Genomic DNA, 17,800 nt, shown 5'->3' on the forward strand with positions numbered 1-17,800 from the left:
AGCATACTTCCTGCTGTACTAGCTCTCCAACCCCCCCCCCCAAATATTTTCTTTTTACAAATAATGATTACTCTCAGAGGAAATCCAGTTTGGGCATGAACTTTCTTCACAGTTTGAGTCAAAGGCAAGTAAGTTCTGGTACCCACTGGGCAGGAAATTCATCCGTTGCCCTCTGGTGATGAGAAGGCGTAATTGCGTCTTCTTATATCCTGTCTCTGCAATGGCCATAGTCACCAGAGAAGAAGGTCCCTCCCAGACCTTCTGTGCTAATTTAGTGGCTCTCCCATCAGCCTTACTCTTAGTGCAGGTGAACAGTTCTCTGATTGTTCTTCTCAGGACTGCGAAAAACGGGGTGTTCCTTGCCTCACAATGCACTGCAACCTGAGTGCGCTTGCGAAAGAAGAAAGTCGAACAATTGACATTTACATGCTGCTGAACACAGAAATACTGAAGAAGGTAAGACCCAGCTGGGAAGGGCACTCCCGGGGGGGCTTAAAAGCTAAATATGGGTGGTCTTCCTCATGACACTGTCGCCCCCCCCCCACTTAAAGCTTTACTGGAAAGTCCCAGTGGAATTCTGCTGCCAGCATGCCAAGGAGCAGTGTCAGACCCTGGGTCTTTGAAGTGTGGTCCCTGGACCAGCAGCATCGGCTTCATCAGCTTCACATGGGAACTTGTTAGACTTGCAGGATCCATCCTTGGTGATGCAGCATCTCCATTTTAGCAAGCTGTGTGTGTGTGTCAGACGTTACTGGGCCCACTCGAGAAAATTGATGAGCAACGGGAGGACAGTGACAGTGACAGTGTGTGTGTGTGTGTGTGTGTGTGTGTGTGTGTGTGTGTGTGTGTGTGTGTAGGGGGGTGGGTGGTGGTACAAGGCAGGGGGCTGGGTGGGGTTGGGAAATAGGTTCATTTAGAAGAGGCACTGTGGCTTTGTGTGGGAGGTGCCTCTCTCAGGCACCCAGACTCCCCTAGAGACCTTGTGGAATGCAGATTTCTGTGGGTGCAGTGCAGCAAGAGAGGTTTGTGCCAGCTTCCCTCCAGCCTCAACTGCATCTAGTCCTGTCCCTCCTTTCTGTTTCTCTTGAGCCTCATGTCTGGCCCATACCTGAGATATCATTGCTCCAACTAAATGAGTTTTCATCTGAGGTGTTGGACCTGATGTTTTTTCAGTTCTCAGAGGGCTAAGATTTCATATTTGTGTTCTGCCACCATTGCAAGCCTGTCCTGTGACTGGCTCTTCACTGCCCAGATTCTAACGTGTACATGCACCGTCATCCTCACTGTGTTGTGTTTTTTTTTAATAGGGGTCACTCCCAGAAATGCTAGGGCCAGCTGTGCCAGGGTAGGGGAACTCAGTATTGGGGATCAAACTCAGGACATTCTGTATGCTCAGCATGTACTCTACCTCTGAGCCATAGCCCCCCCCCAATCCAGCCATGGCTATTAGCACCATCTTATTAATATTAAGGGGCTGGCATGATCGTACTGCAGGTAGGGCACTTACTTGCAAACAACTGACCTGGGTTCGATCCCCAGCATCCTATATATTCCCACAAGCTCCTCCAGGAATGATCCCTGAGAGCAGAGCCAGAAATAAGCCCTCAGCACTGCTGAGTGTGGCAAAAAAAAAATCAAACAAACAAACAAAACAACCTAACATTGGTCCCAAATTAAACATACAGTATCCCCTGACACACCAACCCACAAATTTATGAGGCTGTTGGCTTGCTAAGAGATTCTTTGCCTGCAGACTCTTCACTGTTTCACGGGTGTTAATCAGGGCAAGCCCATGAGGAACTGGCTTGCTGCTGCTTGGTTTTTAAGAATGTGCTCTACAAACACTCTTGAAATTTATATGGAACAATAAGCCCCCACGAATAGCTAAAGCAATTCTTGGGAAAAAGAAAATGGGAGGAATCAACCTCCCGAACTTCAAACTGTACTACAAAGCAGTAATAATTAAAACAGCATGGTACTGGAACAAAGGCAGAACTGCAGACCAATGGAACAGGGTTGAATACACTGACATCTCTCCTCAATCATATGCTCATCTAATCTTTGATAAAGGTGCAAGTAATGTGAAGTGGAGTAAGGAAAGCCTCTTTAATAAATTGTGTTGGCATCACTGGACGGCTACATGCAAAAAAATAGGCTCAGAACTCTGCCTAACACCATGTACAAAAGTAAGATCAAAATGGATTAAAGACCTCAACATCAGACCAGAAACCATAAGGTACATTGAAGATAAAGTTGGCAAAACCCTCCATGACATTGAAGCTAATGGTATCTTCAAAGATGCCACGCCTCTGGCCGAGCAAGTGAAAACAGAGATAGATAAATGGGACTATCTTAAACTAAGAAGCTTCTGCACCTCCAAAGAAACAGTGACCAAAATACAAAGACAGTCTACAGAATGGGAAAGGATATTCACCGAATACACATCTGACAAGGGGTTGATATCCAGGATATACAAAATACTGGTTAAACTCCACAAGAAGAAAACATCCAACCCCATCCAAAAATGGGGCAATGAAATGAACAGAAACTTTCTCAAAGAAGAAATCCGAATGGCAAAAAAGCACATGAGAAAATGCTCTACATCATTAATCATCAGGGAGATGCAGATCAAAACCACAATGAGATACCATCTCACACCTCAGAGACTGGCCCACATTCAAAAGAACAAAAGCAACCGATGCTGGCGTGGATGTGGCGAGAAAGGGACACTCCTTCACTGTTGGTGGGAATGTCCACTGGTTCAGCCCTTCTGGAAAACAGTATGGACGATTCTCAAAAAATTAGAAATTGAGCTCCCATTTGACCCAGCAATACCACTCCTGGGAATATATCCCAGAGAGGCAAAAATTTATAGTCGAAGTGACATCTGCACTTGTTTGTTCATTGCAGCACTCTTTACAATAGCCAGAAACTGGAAGAAACCTGAATGCCCAAGAACAGATGACTGGTTAAAGAAACTTTGGTACATCTACACAATGGAGTACTATGTAGCTCTTAGAAAAGATGAAGTCATGAAATTTACATACAAGTGGTACAATATGGAAAGTATCATGCTAAGCGAAATGAGTCAGAAAGAGAGGGATAGACATAGAAAGATTGCATTCATCTGGGGGATATAAAGTAACAAAGTATGAGATTAATACCCAAGAATAGCTGAGATCAGCACCAGGAGGATTACTCCATAACTTAGAGGCCAGCCGGGTATCCTAGAGGAAAGGGCTGTTCAGATAGAGAAGGGAGCACCAAATAAAGGATGTTTGGAGGATCCTCCCAGGAGGGGAGATGCATGTAGAAAGTAGACTATGGACTGAACATGTTTGCCACTCAATGCCTCTTTTGCAGACCACAACACCCAAAAGGAGAGAGAGAACACAGGGGATTGCCCTGCCACAGAGACAGGGGAGATGGGGGGATGGGGGTGGGAGGGATATTATCCATGGTGGTGGAAAATGGGCACTGGTGGAGGGATGGGTATCTGATCATTGTATAATTGAAACCAAAGCACAAAAAATTGTAAATCTACAACTTTAAAAAAAATAAAATAAAATAAAGGGAAAAAAAACAAAAAAAAAGAAAAAAGAATGTGCTCTAACATCATGGGTGCAGGATTCAAGGTGGCATACCCCATGCCTTCCCAAGAAGGACTTGGTGATGAACAGGATGCCCCCTAGAGTACCTTCAAGAGAGGCGGATTTTATGCTCATATTTAGGGGGTACACTTAGCCAGCGGTGAGTCAAGTTGTCACATTTGGAGACAGCTCCTTGGGTGGCAGACAAGCCGAGTTTATGTGGGTAGAGACACCTTGCTGGCAGAGCAGCCCCTCCACCCCATCATTGCAGGTAGCATTCTGTCTGCTCTAGCTGTCCCTCTCTGTCCCCACTGCAGCATCCATTGTCTCCCCACCCTGCTCTCAGGCAGCACCATCTGTGCCCCCGACTCAGGCCCTGGCCCTTCCCTGGGCCAGAATGTGCCAACCTTCTCATGTCCAAGTTTCTTCTTCATCCCTGGAAGCCATTTCTCCTTCACTGGCACCGTGGCTTTGTGTGGGAGCAAAGCACTGAAGCTTCTGCATCTGGCTGACTGGCAGGTGTTCCTGAGTCTGCATCCCCACCCCAGTCCTCCGGCTCCTCACACCAGAGCCCGTTCCTAAGCCAGATTCCCCCTCCCCCTGCCACAGGAGAGCAGCTCTCATGGATGCACGAAGCAGCCCTGACGCCAGAACAGTTTCCTGGGAGAGCTGAGAGAGGGTTAAAAGAGCTGTGATTGGGCCAGCGCGATGCTCGGGGGCATGTAAATCAGATGCCAGGCCTGGATTTGTTGTACACTGTGAAACAGCTTTATTTATTCTCTCCTTTCTGTGAACATGTCAGTATCAATATCCAAATGTCTGCCTCTTATCCCTGGGAAACCACAGCCCACAGACTCGCATGTGCTGAGGACAAAACTGCAGTTTCTCAGCAGCCACCGTGAATGAAAGAAGAGGGAGAGGGGCTGGGAGGGACAGGGAGTCAACCCCGCTTCAGTGGCTGCCTGGGGGATGTGGCGGTGGGATCTAGTGCAATGGTCATCCTTGCCTGAACTCCCCCGGAGTCTCCACTCTGCTGGGGTCCGTGGCTAGCCTGCTGCCACTGAAGTGTCCCTGTGTTTGTTTCTCCCAGGACAGCTCATCTGTCATCCAGTTAATGACCCGCGCCAAGGTGAAGGCAGCTTCAGCACTGAAGGTGGTGGAGGTGGCCCATGGGAACCCAGAAGAGATAATGGTGAGTCAGGCCCTGCCCCTAGGCGGGGAGTCCCGGGCTACATGGGGTAGATTGGGTGCTGGAAGTGGAGAGTCAGGGTGGTCTAGGGAACATGATGCGTTGGCCTTCAGGGTGACCACAGGTATGTCGGCCATCAGGGAGATCCCAGGTGTGTCAGCCATCAGGGCACGCCAAGTGTGTCGGCCATTGGGGAAACCCCAGTGTGTTGTCTATCACAGAGACCCCAATATGTCGGCCATTGGGAGGAGACCCCAGGTGTGTCAGCCATCAGGGGACCCCAGTATGTCAGCTGTCAGAAAGACCCCAGGTGTGCCAGCTTTCAGGGAGACCCCAGGCCAAGCCTGCCAGGTAGCTGTGGGGGCCATGTGCCGTATGTCTAGTTCCTTCCAGGCCAGGGTGACATGAACACACCCTGCAGGACTAGCCCGGGGATAAATAGTCTGGAAGTAGCCCAGATGGGGCTTGGATTTCCATTCTGACGCCAAGACTATTTTTATCTTTCTCGAACTTTTCCCTGAAACCTCGCTTGCCTTCTTAATCGCATCACCCCATGTATAAACACTGGGGATCTTTTTTTGTTTGTTTTTATGAAGCTGTTGTCTGGTTCACTTCAAATGGTCATATCCATGTTCCTAAGATCTAGAACCTTCTCCTGCATCCCTGATCTGTCCCCATCCTTTTCAGGAGCTACAGGAGGGTGTAAGCAGAAAACTTAGACGTGACTGAGAACTTCCCTATCTGTACAGTATGACCCAGGAGGGGTACAGATGCCTCCAGATGGCCACACTGAACACCACCCCCCAATCTCTAGGAGGGGGTCAGCACCCTGTGAACTGACCTTGCCCTGAGCCACAACCCACTGCTTCCTGTTCGCTCCCCTGACAGCACCTTCTCTTGAGGGAGCTCACACTCTCTTGATAAAGAGCTGGCCTGACTGTGACAACTATATAAAATGACCTATTCCGGGACCCAGTGGCAGCTCTGGTCAGGGACACAGGCAAGTGCAAGACCTTGAGTTTGACCCTCTTAGAACCATCAGGTGTGACTCTGGTGACCTCCAGCCCTGCTGGATTGAAACGTCACTAGATGAAGCATTAAACAGATGGATCAAGTTGATCCAGAGTCATTGAGATCCCCTGACCATTGCTTAAGAGGCTCCCTAAGGCAGGACTCTCACAAAGATGGAAGAAAGGCTCCGATGGCCACAGAGAGCCCAGTAGTTAGATGCTAGGGTGGGAAGCAGACCAGAGCAGACTCTTCTGCCCCAGGCTGGAGTAAGTTCAGGCAGAAGAGAAGTCGGGGGAGGCCCATTAATCTCATGCCTTCTCCCCTCTGTTCACGGATAATGGTCTAGCAGCCACGGTCCTAACAGAGAAGGGAGCATGGAAAACAGACACTGGTGCCATGGGGCCTGCCCAGCGGGGGTCCTTGTGGCTTTCAGAGCATCTCCTCTCTGCCTGCTGGACCACTCACTCAGCCTGGTGCTGGGGTTCTATGCTCATGTTCAACAGGAGAGTTTTGGAATGTTCTGGTAAATGATAGTTAAGAGCTGGTGGGAATGACAAACAGGTTCTTGCAAGTGAAAAAAAATCACTGGGCACAAAAGAAACACTTGTGTGTTTCTTATCCTTTTTCCAACAGTGCCCTTCTGACCTTTATTCCTTCCTGTGCACCCCCCCCCCCAGTTCTACTGGTTGACACCCTAGTCTTGTACTGAGACCCCTATTTATGAGACTTTTCACCTGTGGCCTCCTTAAAATATCCTAGCTGTAGAGCTCCTGGTTGCAGAATGTTCAGTCAGTGGACCAAGCTGTGGGGTCCAGCATTGCATATATATAACCGCCCATGTCTGGTTTCTGAGTTATCCAGACACCCCCAAAGTCCTGTTGGCATTGATTACTGCCCCATGTGGTCTGCTCGGGTGATACTTCCATATCAAGAGTCCTGGGAAGACTCCTCTTATGTGGAATGATTTTTGCTTTTTCCTTTGGTGCTTCCAAGAAAAAAAGTCACTGCAGGTCATAATCCCACAGGACCCCATCTCCCGCACCCCCTCCTCTCCACTCCCTGACTTGCCCTTTCAAAAGGAGCTATGAGGGTGCTCTGCAATCTGTTCTCAGCGTTCCTGGAAGGAGAGGGGGGGAAAAAGTCTGAGTAGGAAGGTTTATCTGCTCAGAACAAACACATTCCTCCTCCCTGAGCTTCCAAGGGCCTGGAGCTGTCAGCTGGGCCCTCTGAGGGGAAATTTCCATACAGGCTCACCACCAAACTTGAGTCAGGCAGAGTTGCACAAGACTGTGGATTAGGCACCAAACTCCTGTGGCCTTGGGATGAACAGGAAGTGGTCCCTGCAGCTGGTAGGGAGTAGGGAGTTAGGAGAGGAGAGCAACCAGGCTTCTACCCCCAGGAGGGTTGAGAGTGCATGGGTAACAATTCGACAATTCCTTCCTCGCTTTTTATTTTCTTCCCCCTGCCTTTCCTTGACCAGTGTTCTGGACTCCTTCCCCCTCCCAACCTCCCTCCCCCACAATGTATGGACACACTGACTTAGTTGTGGAGCTCTCATGTGCTTTGCAGCCGCGCGTGCGCACACACACACACACACACACACACACACACACACACACACACCACCGCCGCCAATTCTAGCCGTGGCACTCACACATCTTTTCAGTGTGATGCTCACCCAGGGTCACACCCTTTGTTTGTAGAGCTCATGCACATTCGGGCACAGAGTGGCTGGAAATGATTTGTGGCCACCCCAGGAACTGTGCGTAGCCTGGCTGAGTGGCGGCTCCCGACACTGAAGTCTCCCTTAGCTGCAGAAAGTCCTCTGCACCCCCAAAGTGACAGGAGTAAAAAGGAAGTTCAGAACACATGCTTCCCTGTGGGCTTTCTTTCCATCCTGCACTATCAGGAATGCTTTCCGGGGCCTTTGGGTCAGCACCTAGAATTGTGTAGGAGCCTCTTGGCGTGTTAGGCGAGGACTGAAGCACTTAGAGGAGGGAAATGTGTGACCGTGTCCACGGCCCACCATTCCGAGCTCATCTGAAACTAAACTTTAGGCTAGAACTTGTCACCGCAGCCCACGCTCTTGGGCAGCTGACATCACAGACCAAAGGTCCTAATCTGTTCTTCTGACCTTCCAGGGACAGCTTCTAGCAACTGAGCCTAGATGGCTCCTAGGGCAGCTTTGAACCTACTCAACCTGCTGCTCTACAGTGCGGGCAATGGGGTGGGGAGCACCCCAAATTTCTTCTCACCTGTCCTGGGAAGCAGCATGAATTTTCTGCTCTCTGGAGGTCTAAAAGTAGCAGACTAGATGGCAAACATTGTCAGTCCACAGATGAAGGGGCACATCAGAGCCCCATGTATGGGACTGCCAGCAGGAGACACTGACTGTCCAGGGCCTGGCCCCATCCGGGTGGTCAGCAGGTCCTCTAACCACTCTCAGGCTGCCAGAGAGGCTGGAGAAACAGAACAGGGAGAAGAGAGGCATTGAGAACCCCAAGTTTCCGGAGCCACGGGCTGGGTGAGGCCGCTGGAAGGGCCTCGCCTGCTGCCCTGGACGAAGGTCAGGAGGTGTGAGCTGGACAGGTCAGGACCACCCTGACTTGCTCCTCTCACAAGCATGGAGCCTCCAGCCCTGGCTGAGAGGCGACTCTGCGTCAGGAGCGGGCCAGCCGGGTTCCAGGTCAGGTGGTCACTGGTGGTTCCAGCAAGGCCCAAGCAGCAGCGCAGTCTCAGACCCTTTCTGGCTCCTGGTCAGTGAGGAAACCACTGCTGCCTGTGGATGAACCCCCATCTTCCTTCCTCCTCTTGTCCTCTTCCAGCAGGCGCTGTCCCTCCTCCTACCCCTGCCCACACACAGTGGGCGCCTCCACCCCGCTCTGAGCAGGTGGGGGGCAGGCCCGTGGGGGTGGCAAACAGTCGGCCCTTTGTCTGAGGCACGGCCCTGGGATGGGGCAGCCTCCACAGCACATCATGTTCAGACCTGCCGTCTGTTGATTCTGGAACGCTTCCTGTTGTGGTCTGGTCCCGGACCAGGGGCGCAGCTACTGTCAGAAGGAGAATTAACACTCCCGCCGGGGCCCCCAGAGCCGCCATCCTGCCTTCCTTCAGAGAGTGTCTGAGGAGGACCAGGAGGCCTGGGTGTGGAGACACAGACCTTGAAGTACACAACATAAGTGACCCATTTTGGGAGCAACAAAGGGATCAGGGCCTGTCCAGCACATTCTGACAGAGCCAGGAATGTCTGGAACCCAGCACCCCGCAAGGCAGGGGCTTGGACCTCGCTGTGTCCCTGCGCAGACAGACAGCAGGGGTCTGGCCAAATGCACATTCTCCTCTGCACGCTGATTGTCCCCCGCTCCCCTGAGTTGAGCAGGGTGCTTTCTGAAGGCTGGATTCTGAGTACAACTTGGGGCTCAGTTCTGCAGAATGCGTCTCTCCCCAGCTCTGTGCCCCACTCTCCCTGCACTCCCACTGCCAGCTAGCAGGTGGCCGAAGCAGGGAAAGGTACTTTCCCCCACATGTTGCCTACTCCCATTTTCTATCACATCCCTTCCCCCCTGCACCCCAGAGGTCTGTGTATAGCAGGGGCTGCAGAGACACCTTGTTCTCATCATTGATCTTTTGCCAGCCAGACCTGGAGTGGGGGGAAGTCCCCCCTCAGCTGGTGCTGATGGGACCATCACCCCACCCCCAGCCAAAGGGACATGGGCCAGGCAGCCCCTGCTGTAATGAGTTCAAGGCCTCGAGGACAGCTGAGCATGTCCAGCTTGGCAAACAAGCCTGTTTGGAAGGTCAGAAGAATAAGTTTCCAGATAAGGGAAGGGAATCAGGCACTGTGCACAGCTCTGGTTGGCTCCTGGTTGAGCCCTGACCCCAGCTTGCCAACATCAGGGGTCCAGGTGCACCCGGCTTGATGACAGCAGCCAGAAAGCCCCATGCCCAGGCTTCTGAATCCCCAGCTCAAGCTCTGACCCCCTAACATGGCTCTGTTGAGGTGGATCCTCACACTCCTCTCCTCCTACTCTTAACATGTGGGCCTTCCAGTGTCTCTCCAGAGCCGTGCCCTCATGCCATTCACCGCTCAGAGCTTCAACCCTGCCTCCTCTCCAGCCTTCCAGACCCATCACCCCAGAAGCAGCAGAGCACCCCAACAACCTCAATCCTTGTTCTCTTTCTATACCGCTTCCCTTAGGGCTGGATTGTGGATCTCTCCTAGGGAAGCCCTACTCCCCGCTTATTGCGTTTGCTTGCACCTTCAATCATTCTTGGTTTGTTTTGTGGGAGAGGGGTTTGAGGGGCACATTCAGGGATGCTCAGGGTAACTCCTGACTCTGCACTCAGAAATTACTCCTGGCAGTGCTCCGGAGTCCATATGAGGTGCCTAGGGATCAAACCTGAGTCAGCCACATGCAAGCAAGTTCCCGACCCACTGTTGCTCTGGCCCAACCTTACTGTTTTCTAATTATTCTGCAGCTCAGATGCCTTTGCAACACATGAATTCTGTCACTCCTGGTTCAATTTCTCCTCTAACCACCCTTAAATCACCATTTCTCATAAAGAAAGTATATTATGAGGTGGGGAGGGGTAATGTACCCACACCCAGTGGTACTGAGGGCACCACATCCAGCATGTACAAACAAGACATATACTTGTTATTTGAGCCACACTCCCCAGCCCAAAGCCTGTCATTTTTTACGTGACCTCCAGCCCGTCCTGCTACTGCAGCCTCATCTTGAACAGCTCCTCGTGTCTTCTTATTCATTCCATTCGTTCTGCCAGCAGAGTTTCCTCCCAGCCATGGTCATGCTACCCACAGGGTTATTGCACATGTTCCTTCTCCTTTTTATTTAATACTTGCTTATCTATTCATTTTCAGTTAAAGCAATGCCTCCTGGAAATTTTTCTGGCTTCAATGCATATCACAGAGTGTTTTTTTTAATCTCAGAGTGTTTGATACCATGATCTCTCTTCTTCATACTCTCCAAAGCTGTAATGTTGCATCTGTCTGCCTGTCTGTCTCATCGGCCAGTATGCGCTAGATGCTGAAAGTTCTGTGAGAGCAGGAGATCACTGATTCTTTAATGAAACTTTGCAAGGCCTGGCATATATAGGTGTTGCAATGTTGGAAGGACAGATGGGGTAGTCAGCAGATGGACAAGCGGATGTATTGGGTAGTTGTCAGATGGATGGATGAATGAAAGATAGGTGGACAAATGGATGTGTAGATGGATGAGTGGGTTGCCAACACTCTGAGAAAAAATAACATTTGCAAATACCTTTTTGAAATAGAAATAAAAACACCTGAAGATCTTGAGCTTCAAATTCCACCATCTCTTTTGTTGTAGACTGAGTCATATCCATGCTTTATCTGATGTGACAGGTAGAACAATGAGTGTATCAGCCTTATATTCTTGAGTCATAAAATGGATAATAATCTTGGATTAGGAGAGAGAATACACCTGTTGTGTAGGAATTCACAGTGTTCTAGAATCCACAGGCCAGAAAATGCATTATTACCATAAACAGAGAGAGAATGTGAAGGTGGGACTCAGGCACTGAGCTACAGTTTGAAACTTAAACTCATGGAACCAGGGTCCCCTTGAGGTGGTACAGGGCAACTGGGGTGGTGGCCTTCCAGAGGGACAAGCTTGGAACAGGGGGCTGAGCAGGCAGAGTGTGGTTGTCCACCTTACTGACAACTGTGGTTGTCCACCTTACTGACAACCAGATAATTCCCCACTTGGCTTCTCTTTTACTCACTGAGATGCCTTAGTAGCTTTGCTGAAAGAAGATGAAAATTGCTCTATCTTGAAAGATAAATGAGTAATTCACTCTGTAGGGAAGTGAAGAGTAGGGCAGGCTGCTTCTCAGAAAAAAACTGTTGGAGCAGAATCTCTATTTTCTAAGGTTTTTAACTTGATTCTACAATGCCCAATTTCAAAAATTATTCAGTAGTGAAACACAGAAAAAGTGTGGGGACTCATCCATCATCTCAGGAGCATCCTCTGCTCTTAAAACTTCCATTTTCCAGAAAACCTGAAGTCAAATACAGTTTCAGATTTGACTGTTTTCTCTCAAGGATGTGACATTTTTCCATTACCCTAGGTTGTTACTCTATTTTCAAAAGTAATGTGGAACAGACTTCAGGCAAAAGGGGTGTGTCCTTTCAGTGATGCACTAGAACTCTGGCTAGCACCTTTGTGCTCACGGGGTGGGCCCTGAACCACCAGGAACAGCATCACCAGGGAGCTTGTTTGAAGGTGGAGCTTCAGGACCCCCAAGTCTTGCTGATTCGAGGCCCATCTTATAACATTATCTTCACGTGCTTCTTAGGCTCATTGAACTTTGAAATGAGCCCTGGTTTAACAAACTTTCCCAAACACAAGAGGGTCTTTTTAGCTGAAATCTCCAGGGCCTTCTCACAGACAGAATAGGCAACCTCCACATTCTTCTGGAAGTCCCAGAAGCCACACCCACATTCCACCACCACTGCTGCTGCCATAAACCCTGCAGCCATAGGCTTATCTACCAACCTTGTTCCATAGACTTACAAAGAGATCAACTAGCCGCAATAATAATAATAATAATAATAAAACAAAGAAACCTTCCCAGGTCTCTCAGGTCCACAGGCTGTGAAGGAAAAATTTTAACTTTAGAAAACTCATACATTGTCAATTACTTTTGTCAGTATAGGTGAAAGTTATTTCTGTCTGACAGAAAATAAAATCCCTGTTTGCTCCCGTGGAGGGTGTGAACTAGTTTCTATCTGATTTCAGCATTCATTTTTCTCTGGATCATATATAGTCATACCCTGCTTTGAACAACTTTGCCATCCTGGTTCCTCAATAAAGAATTAAGTAGAGGGCCAGAGAGATAGTACAGTAGGTGGGTGCTTGCCTTACATGTGGCTGATCTAAGTTCTATCCCCATATCATCCCATGAACCCACAAGAGTGATACCTGAGCCAGAAGTAAGCCCTGAGCACTGCTGGGTATGGCAAAAAAAAACATAAAAACACTTAAAATAAATTAATAAATAGATCTTTGACATATACTTGCTATGTATTTGTATGAGTCATGTCTTGAAATTTTCTAAAATTATACTTTGCCAAATTTTCAATCACCTTTAATAGTTCTGTGAGGTCCCATTGCAGCTAAGCATAGTTTGCTCCTCTGTGACTGTCATTGTTCAGCATATAGCAAATTAGCATATAGGAAAGCATATAGGAAATTAGCATATAGGAAATTAGCATATAGGAAACAGAAAATTAGCATGTAGGAAATCTAGCACTGCGCCAACATAAATAGTTCTGATGTGAACATCTGCAAATACGGAACTTTTTCTGTTTTCTGTTTCTGGCCTTTTGGTAAAAATTTAGATGCAGAATCAATGAACCAAAGGATATATTTTTAAGGGTTCAATAGTGAGGTTTGTCAAATGGACCGGCCTAGAAAGGGGAGAGAAAGTAGTCTACAATGACAAGGGAGACAGCTCAAGAAGCAGAGCACTTGCATTGAAAGTACAGGACCCAGAGTTTGATCCCGGGCACTGTATGGCCCATCACAAACTATGGGCAGTAGCCCTGGTAGCCCACAAGTGCCTCTGGACCTAAGAAGTGTTCTATTACTGGCCTGAGCACCAAATGGGTGACCCCTATTTTAAAAAGAAGTTCCTCTTGTGTTTGTTTTGTTTTGGGGTCACATCCAATAGTGCTCTGGGCTTACTCCTGACTGAGCTCAGGGATCACTCCTGGCACACTCAAGGGACAATGTCTGGTGCTGGGGTTAAACCTGAGTTGGCCACATGCATAGCAAGAGCCTTACTACCTCTCTGGCACCTTAGAAGGAAATTCTTTTGGGGGCTGGAGCGATAGTACAGTAGGTAGGACATTTGCCTTGCATGCAACCGACCTGGGTTCAGTCACCAGCATCCCATATGGTCCCTTGAGCACAGCCAGGAGTAATTCCTGAGTGCAGAGCAAGGAGTAACCCTGTGCATCACTGGGTGTGACCCAAAAAATCCAAGAAAAAAAGGAAATTGCTTTTTAAAATAAGCCTGCAAAAACACATGAGCCCAAGACCTCACAGAGAGATGAGTGCCCGGCTAGCGTGTATCACATGCCCCTCAAGGGACAGAAAGGGCTAGATGGAGCCGAGGCTGAACAGAGCCTCATGCACTGAATCATCCAGAGTCACGATGCTTCCATCCATACCTGGCAGCACAGACCACAGGGCTCAGGGCTCCAATTGGCTGCGCCAGGCAGCTCAGATGTGCAGTGGGGCATCTGGCGAGGGCCAGACAATCATTCTCTATGATGCCTACATTCCATGACACCCTGTAACGATGAAGAAATCATCCAAAGATTGGTTGTTGGCATGTCTCCCTGGCCTGATGAGACACATGGTCATCGTCTAAATAAAGGGAAACAGGGCAGAGACAGGGGAGAGAGATGAAGCCCGGACTGGGATGGTTACTGAGGCTGCACATAAGAAACTGGAGTGAGGGCTGGAGCAATTGTACAGCAAGTAAGGCGCTTTCCTTGCACACAGCCACCTAGGTTTGATCAGCAGTTCCCTCCTATGGTCCCCTGAGCTCGCCAGGAGTGATCTCTAGGCACAGAGCAAGAAAGAAAGAAAGAAAGGAAGGAAGGAAGGAAGGAAGGAAGGAAGGAAGGAAGGAAGGAAGGAAGGAAGGAAGGAAGGAAGGAAGGAAGAAAGAAAGGAGGAGGGTGGGAGGGAGGGAGGGAGGGAGAGAGGAAGGGAGGAAGGAAGGAAGGGAGGGAGGGAGGGAAGGAGGGAGGAAAGAGAAAGGAAGGAGGAACATAGAGGGGAAAGAGGGGAAAGAGAGAGGGGGAAGGAGGGAAGGAGAGAGTCCTTTCTAGAAGGATAGGGACTATACCAGGCTGTCTTTCTTGCATGTGGCCCACGGCACGATCACGGCATGCTCGGCAATCCTATCCAACAGTTCGACCAGCAGCTCTGCCACGTGTCTTTCCTTCCTGAACTCTTTTTCCCTTTTAGGTTTCCTTTTAAAAGGGGGTGGGAGTCCCCATTTTGCAGCAGAGAAAGTATAGTATCTAAACTTACTCCTCTCAGACATAGTGCCTCATAGGTCATCCGTCCAATGCCCCCAGAGGGCTTCTGAATAGGGTGGGGGAGGTGATTTGGGTTTGGGGGTCAGGGGAAGCCCCAAAGCATGAGTCTATCTGCTTTGCCGATGGGAATCTCTAATCCGAACCAGATAGAAACTGGCAGCCGTAAAATGACAGAGTTGGAGGCATTTTCTCCCCTACCAACCACCACCCCACATGTTCCTCCTTGTCTGGGAGTTGTAGGGGTGTGGGAAAAATCACTGCTGTCGTAGCCCCTTAAAGGTCAGGATGGACAGCTTGGTGGTGTTTGGTCACAGTGAAACCTTGTCCATCGGTGCTTGCTGAGAGAGGAAACCTGGGAATGAACCCCTTGTCTCAGAGACCAAAATGAGTGATGAGAGCACAGGCTAGGCCAGCCAGTGGCCCGTGGGAGCCCTCCTAGGGTCTTCTGGGGGGCTTCTGCGTGTCAGGAGTCAACAGCCAGTGCAAGCTCAACCTGGCACTTACCCTGTTCCCCTTCATGGTGCTGAAATCCGGCTTGCACATTTGCTTCAGTGGCACGGACACTGAAATCTGGGATGCAATTATTTCAGCCCCTTCGGGAACCGGAGCCTCAGTGGCTCCACATGGCCTCATGAGAACCCCTCACCGCCAGCCAGGGGAAGACCCTCAACATAGTCCGACACGTCTCTTTTTTGTTTTGTTTTTTTTGTTGTTGGGGGCCACACCCAGCAGTGTTCGGGCCTCATCCAGGTGTTTAGGGGATCCGGTCATGCCAGGGTTGCCAAGCTGCCACCTGCGAAACCCACACACGGGCCCTTGCACTCACTCCCCGACTCTCGTCCCTGGGCACATCGTTTTAGATCACTTTAGATCACTCCAAGTCAAGCCCAGGCCAGCTGCTTGGCACTGAAGCTGCCTGTCTTCGGGCAACCCTTTCACTCTGGGTTTGCTTTCCAGGTGGTCTTCGAAGCCTTACACAATCTGGAGCCCCGTGGCTACGTCGTGGGATGGATCATCGCCATCAGCTTGCTGGTGGGAATCCTTATCTTCCTGCTGCTGGCTGTGTTGCTCTGGAAGGTGAGTCTGGGGGTGCAGGGCCCCATGGAAGTGTATCTCCTGCCTCCCCACCCAGGCTGAGGACTCCAACCCTCAGCCTCAAGGCTCCCACTGGTCCTACATCATGGGAAGAGAGGAAAGAGCTGAGAGAAGCCATGGGACACAGTAGTTTATTTTTAGCACATGGAGAATGGTGGTTTCCTCTTGGCCACCTGTTTCATTACCAGAGTTTTATCTCTGCATGGACAGTCGTATGCATGTGGGATGTGCCACACCTCTGATGATTCCTCAGCAAAAGCTGTAGAGTGGTTTAACATACCTCATAACCGTCAAAGCTGTGTGGGTCAAGGCAGCTCTGCTCGAAGCACCTGCAGTGGGGATGGACTTCCCACCTTGAATCCCTGCTTTGATTCAGTGGCCACGTTCAGGGCTCAGAGACCACGGTTGACTATGCTGTCCTTGAGCACCAGGCCAGGGTGGACAGACACCTGTAAGCAGCATGGAGGGGAGGGTCACTCTGCAGCAGTTGCTCTGGAAACTGAGGCCACTTCGTTGGTTGGCTCTGTTACTGACCAGGGTCCAGACTGGCACAGAAAAGGCCAGATGATATGTGGTGCATGACGGTGGATGAGTTACTCTCTGTGTCACCCCCAGGAATACTGAGGTCATGGCACCTATCTGACAGCACATTGGGAGTGCAGGCAGACTCCTTAACACCCCACTGAAGACAAGAGAGCACCCTCCCAATGTCCAAGTCATTCCAGTCTGGCCTTGGCTTCAGCTTGAGGTTCACAGGCGAGGAAGGCAGAGGCTAGTTCAGCCTGAGAGAAATTGGCAGACACACAGCAGGGTCAGTATGTGAGGCTCCCTGCAGGGGAATGGGGTGGACACGCAGCAGGGCGAACAGGTGAGGGTTCATGCAGGGTGACATGGCCTACCATGTTCAGGGAGGACCTTGCTAACCAGAGAACAGGGAGTAGAACAGTGGAAAGGCCAAGCAATGGTCTGATCAATCCTGCTTCGGGAGAGAGAACCACGGCCAGCGGGGGGTGGGAAGGGGCAGCCCCCTAGCTGTGGAGGAGTGATCCAAATCAGAGCAGGTTCACATCAGGTTTTGTGCCCAGCTGGATGTGAGATCCCAGGGATGCTCCAAGAGCCTCTCCCTGCTTCGGCTTTGACATCGCTGCTTCCCTCGCCCAGGTCAGAGGAGGCAAGTTGGGTGGAAGCATGTGGGGAGAGCATTTGGTATCTGACTGTGAGTGCGGGTGTCCCTGGGACATCAGACTGGGCCACAGCCCCCCCCACGCACACACACCCGCTGGCCTCTCTTGGACATTGAGCCAAAGATCATTCCCATTACCTCACTGCCCGGGAGACTTTCACTCCAGTTTCCAGGACTGAATATTCTTCTCTCAGGCACCATGGAGACACTTTTTTTTTTCCAACTACATTAGAAAAAAAAAAAAAACAGGAAAATCCATTCATAGCCATTTAAGGAAGAGAAGAAGGATGCTAAGAATGCACGGTATCAGGGTGCTCATAGATCCCAGAGGAAATGTACGTAGCCTGGCCCAGAAAAAAGTCAGGCACCAAGGCCGCACTTTGGCTTCTCCCCTCCCCACCTCTCCCCTGCACAGCCCCTTCCTTCTACACCCCTGCACTCTTCTCCCGTAGGCCAGCTTCCACCACACCTGCACAACAGGAGTGTTCCCTAGGCCCCACCAAGCTTATAGCTCAGATCTTGGAGTCCCCACTACAAAATTCTCAGTCCCTCATGAGTCCCAACTCTCTGAGACTGGGAGAAGATCACAATTGGGTCAGGTCAAGGCCAAGTCCACTGCTATTCATTGTGTT

At 50.1% G+C, this 17,800-nt stretch overlaps 1 protein-coding gene across 1 annotated transcript in view; it reads left to right on the forward strand.

The window, feature by feature from the left end:
- ITGA9 (integrin subunit alpha 9) overlaps positions 1–17,800 on the forward strand; it is a 329,418-nt gene that overhangs the window by 294,353 nt on the left and 17,265 nt on the right. Inside the window, exons 25-27 of the mRNA XM_056129639.1 lie at positions 337–456; positions 4,681–4,782; positions 15,848–15,967. Coding sequence (XP_055985614.1) covers positions 337–456; positions 4,681–4,782; positions 15,848–15,967 — 342 coding nt within the window. The remainder of the gene's footprint in view (positions 1–336; positions 457–4,680; positions 4,783–15,847; positions 15,968–17,800) is intronic.

Source organism: Sorex fumeus, unplaced genomic scaffold, assembly GCF_029834395.1.
Source record: "Sorex fumeus unplaced genomic scaffold, SorFum_2.1 ptg000072l, whole genome shotgun sequence".
Classification (NCBI taxonomy): domain Eukaryota; kingdom Metazoa; phylum Chordata; class Mammalia; order Eulipotyphla; family Soricidae; genus Sorex; species Sorex fumeus.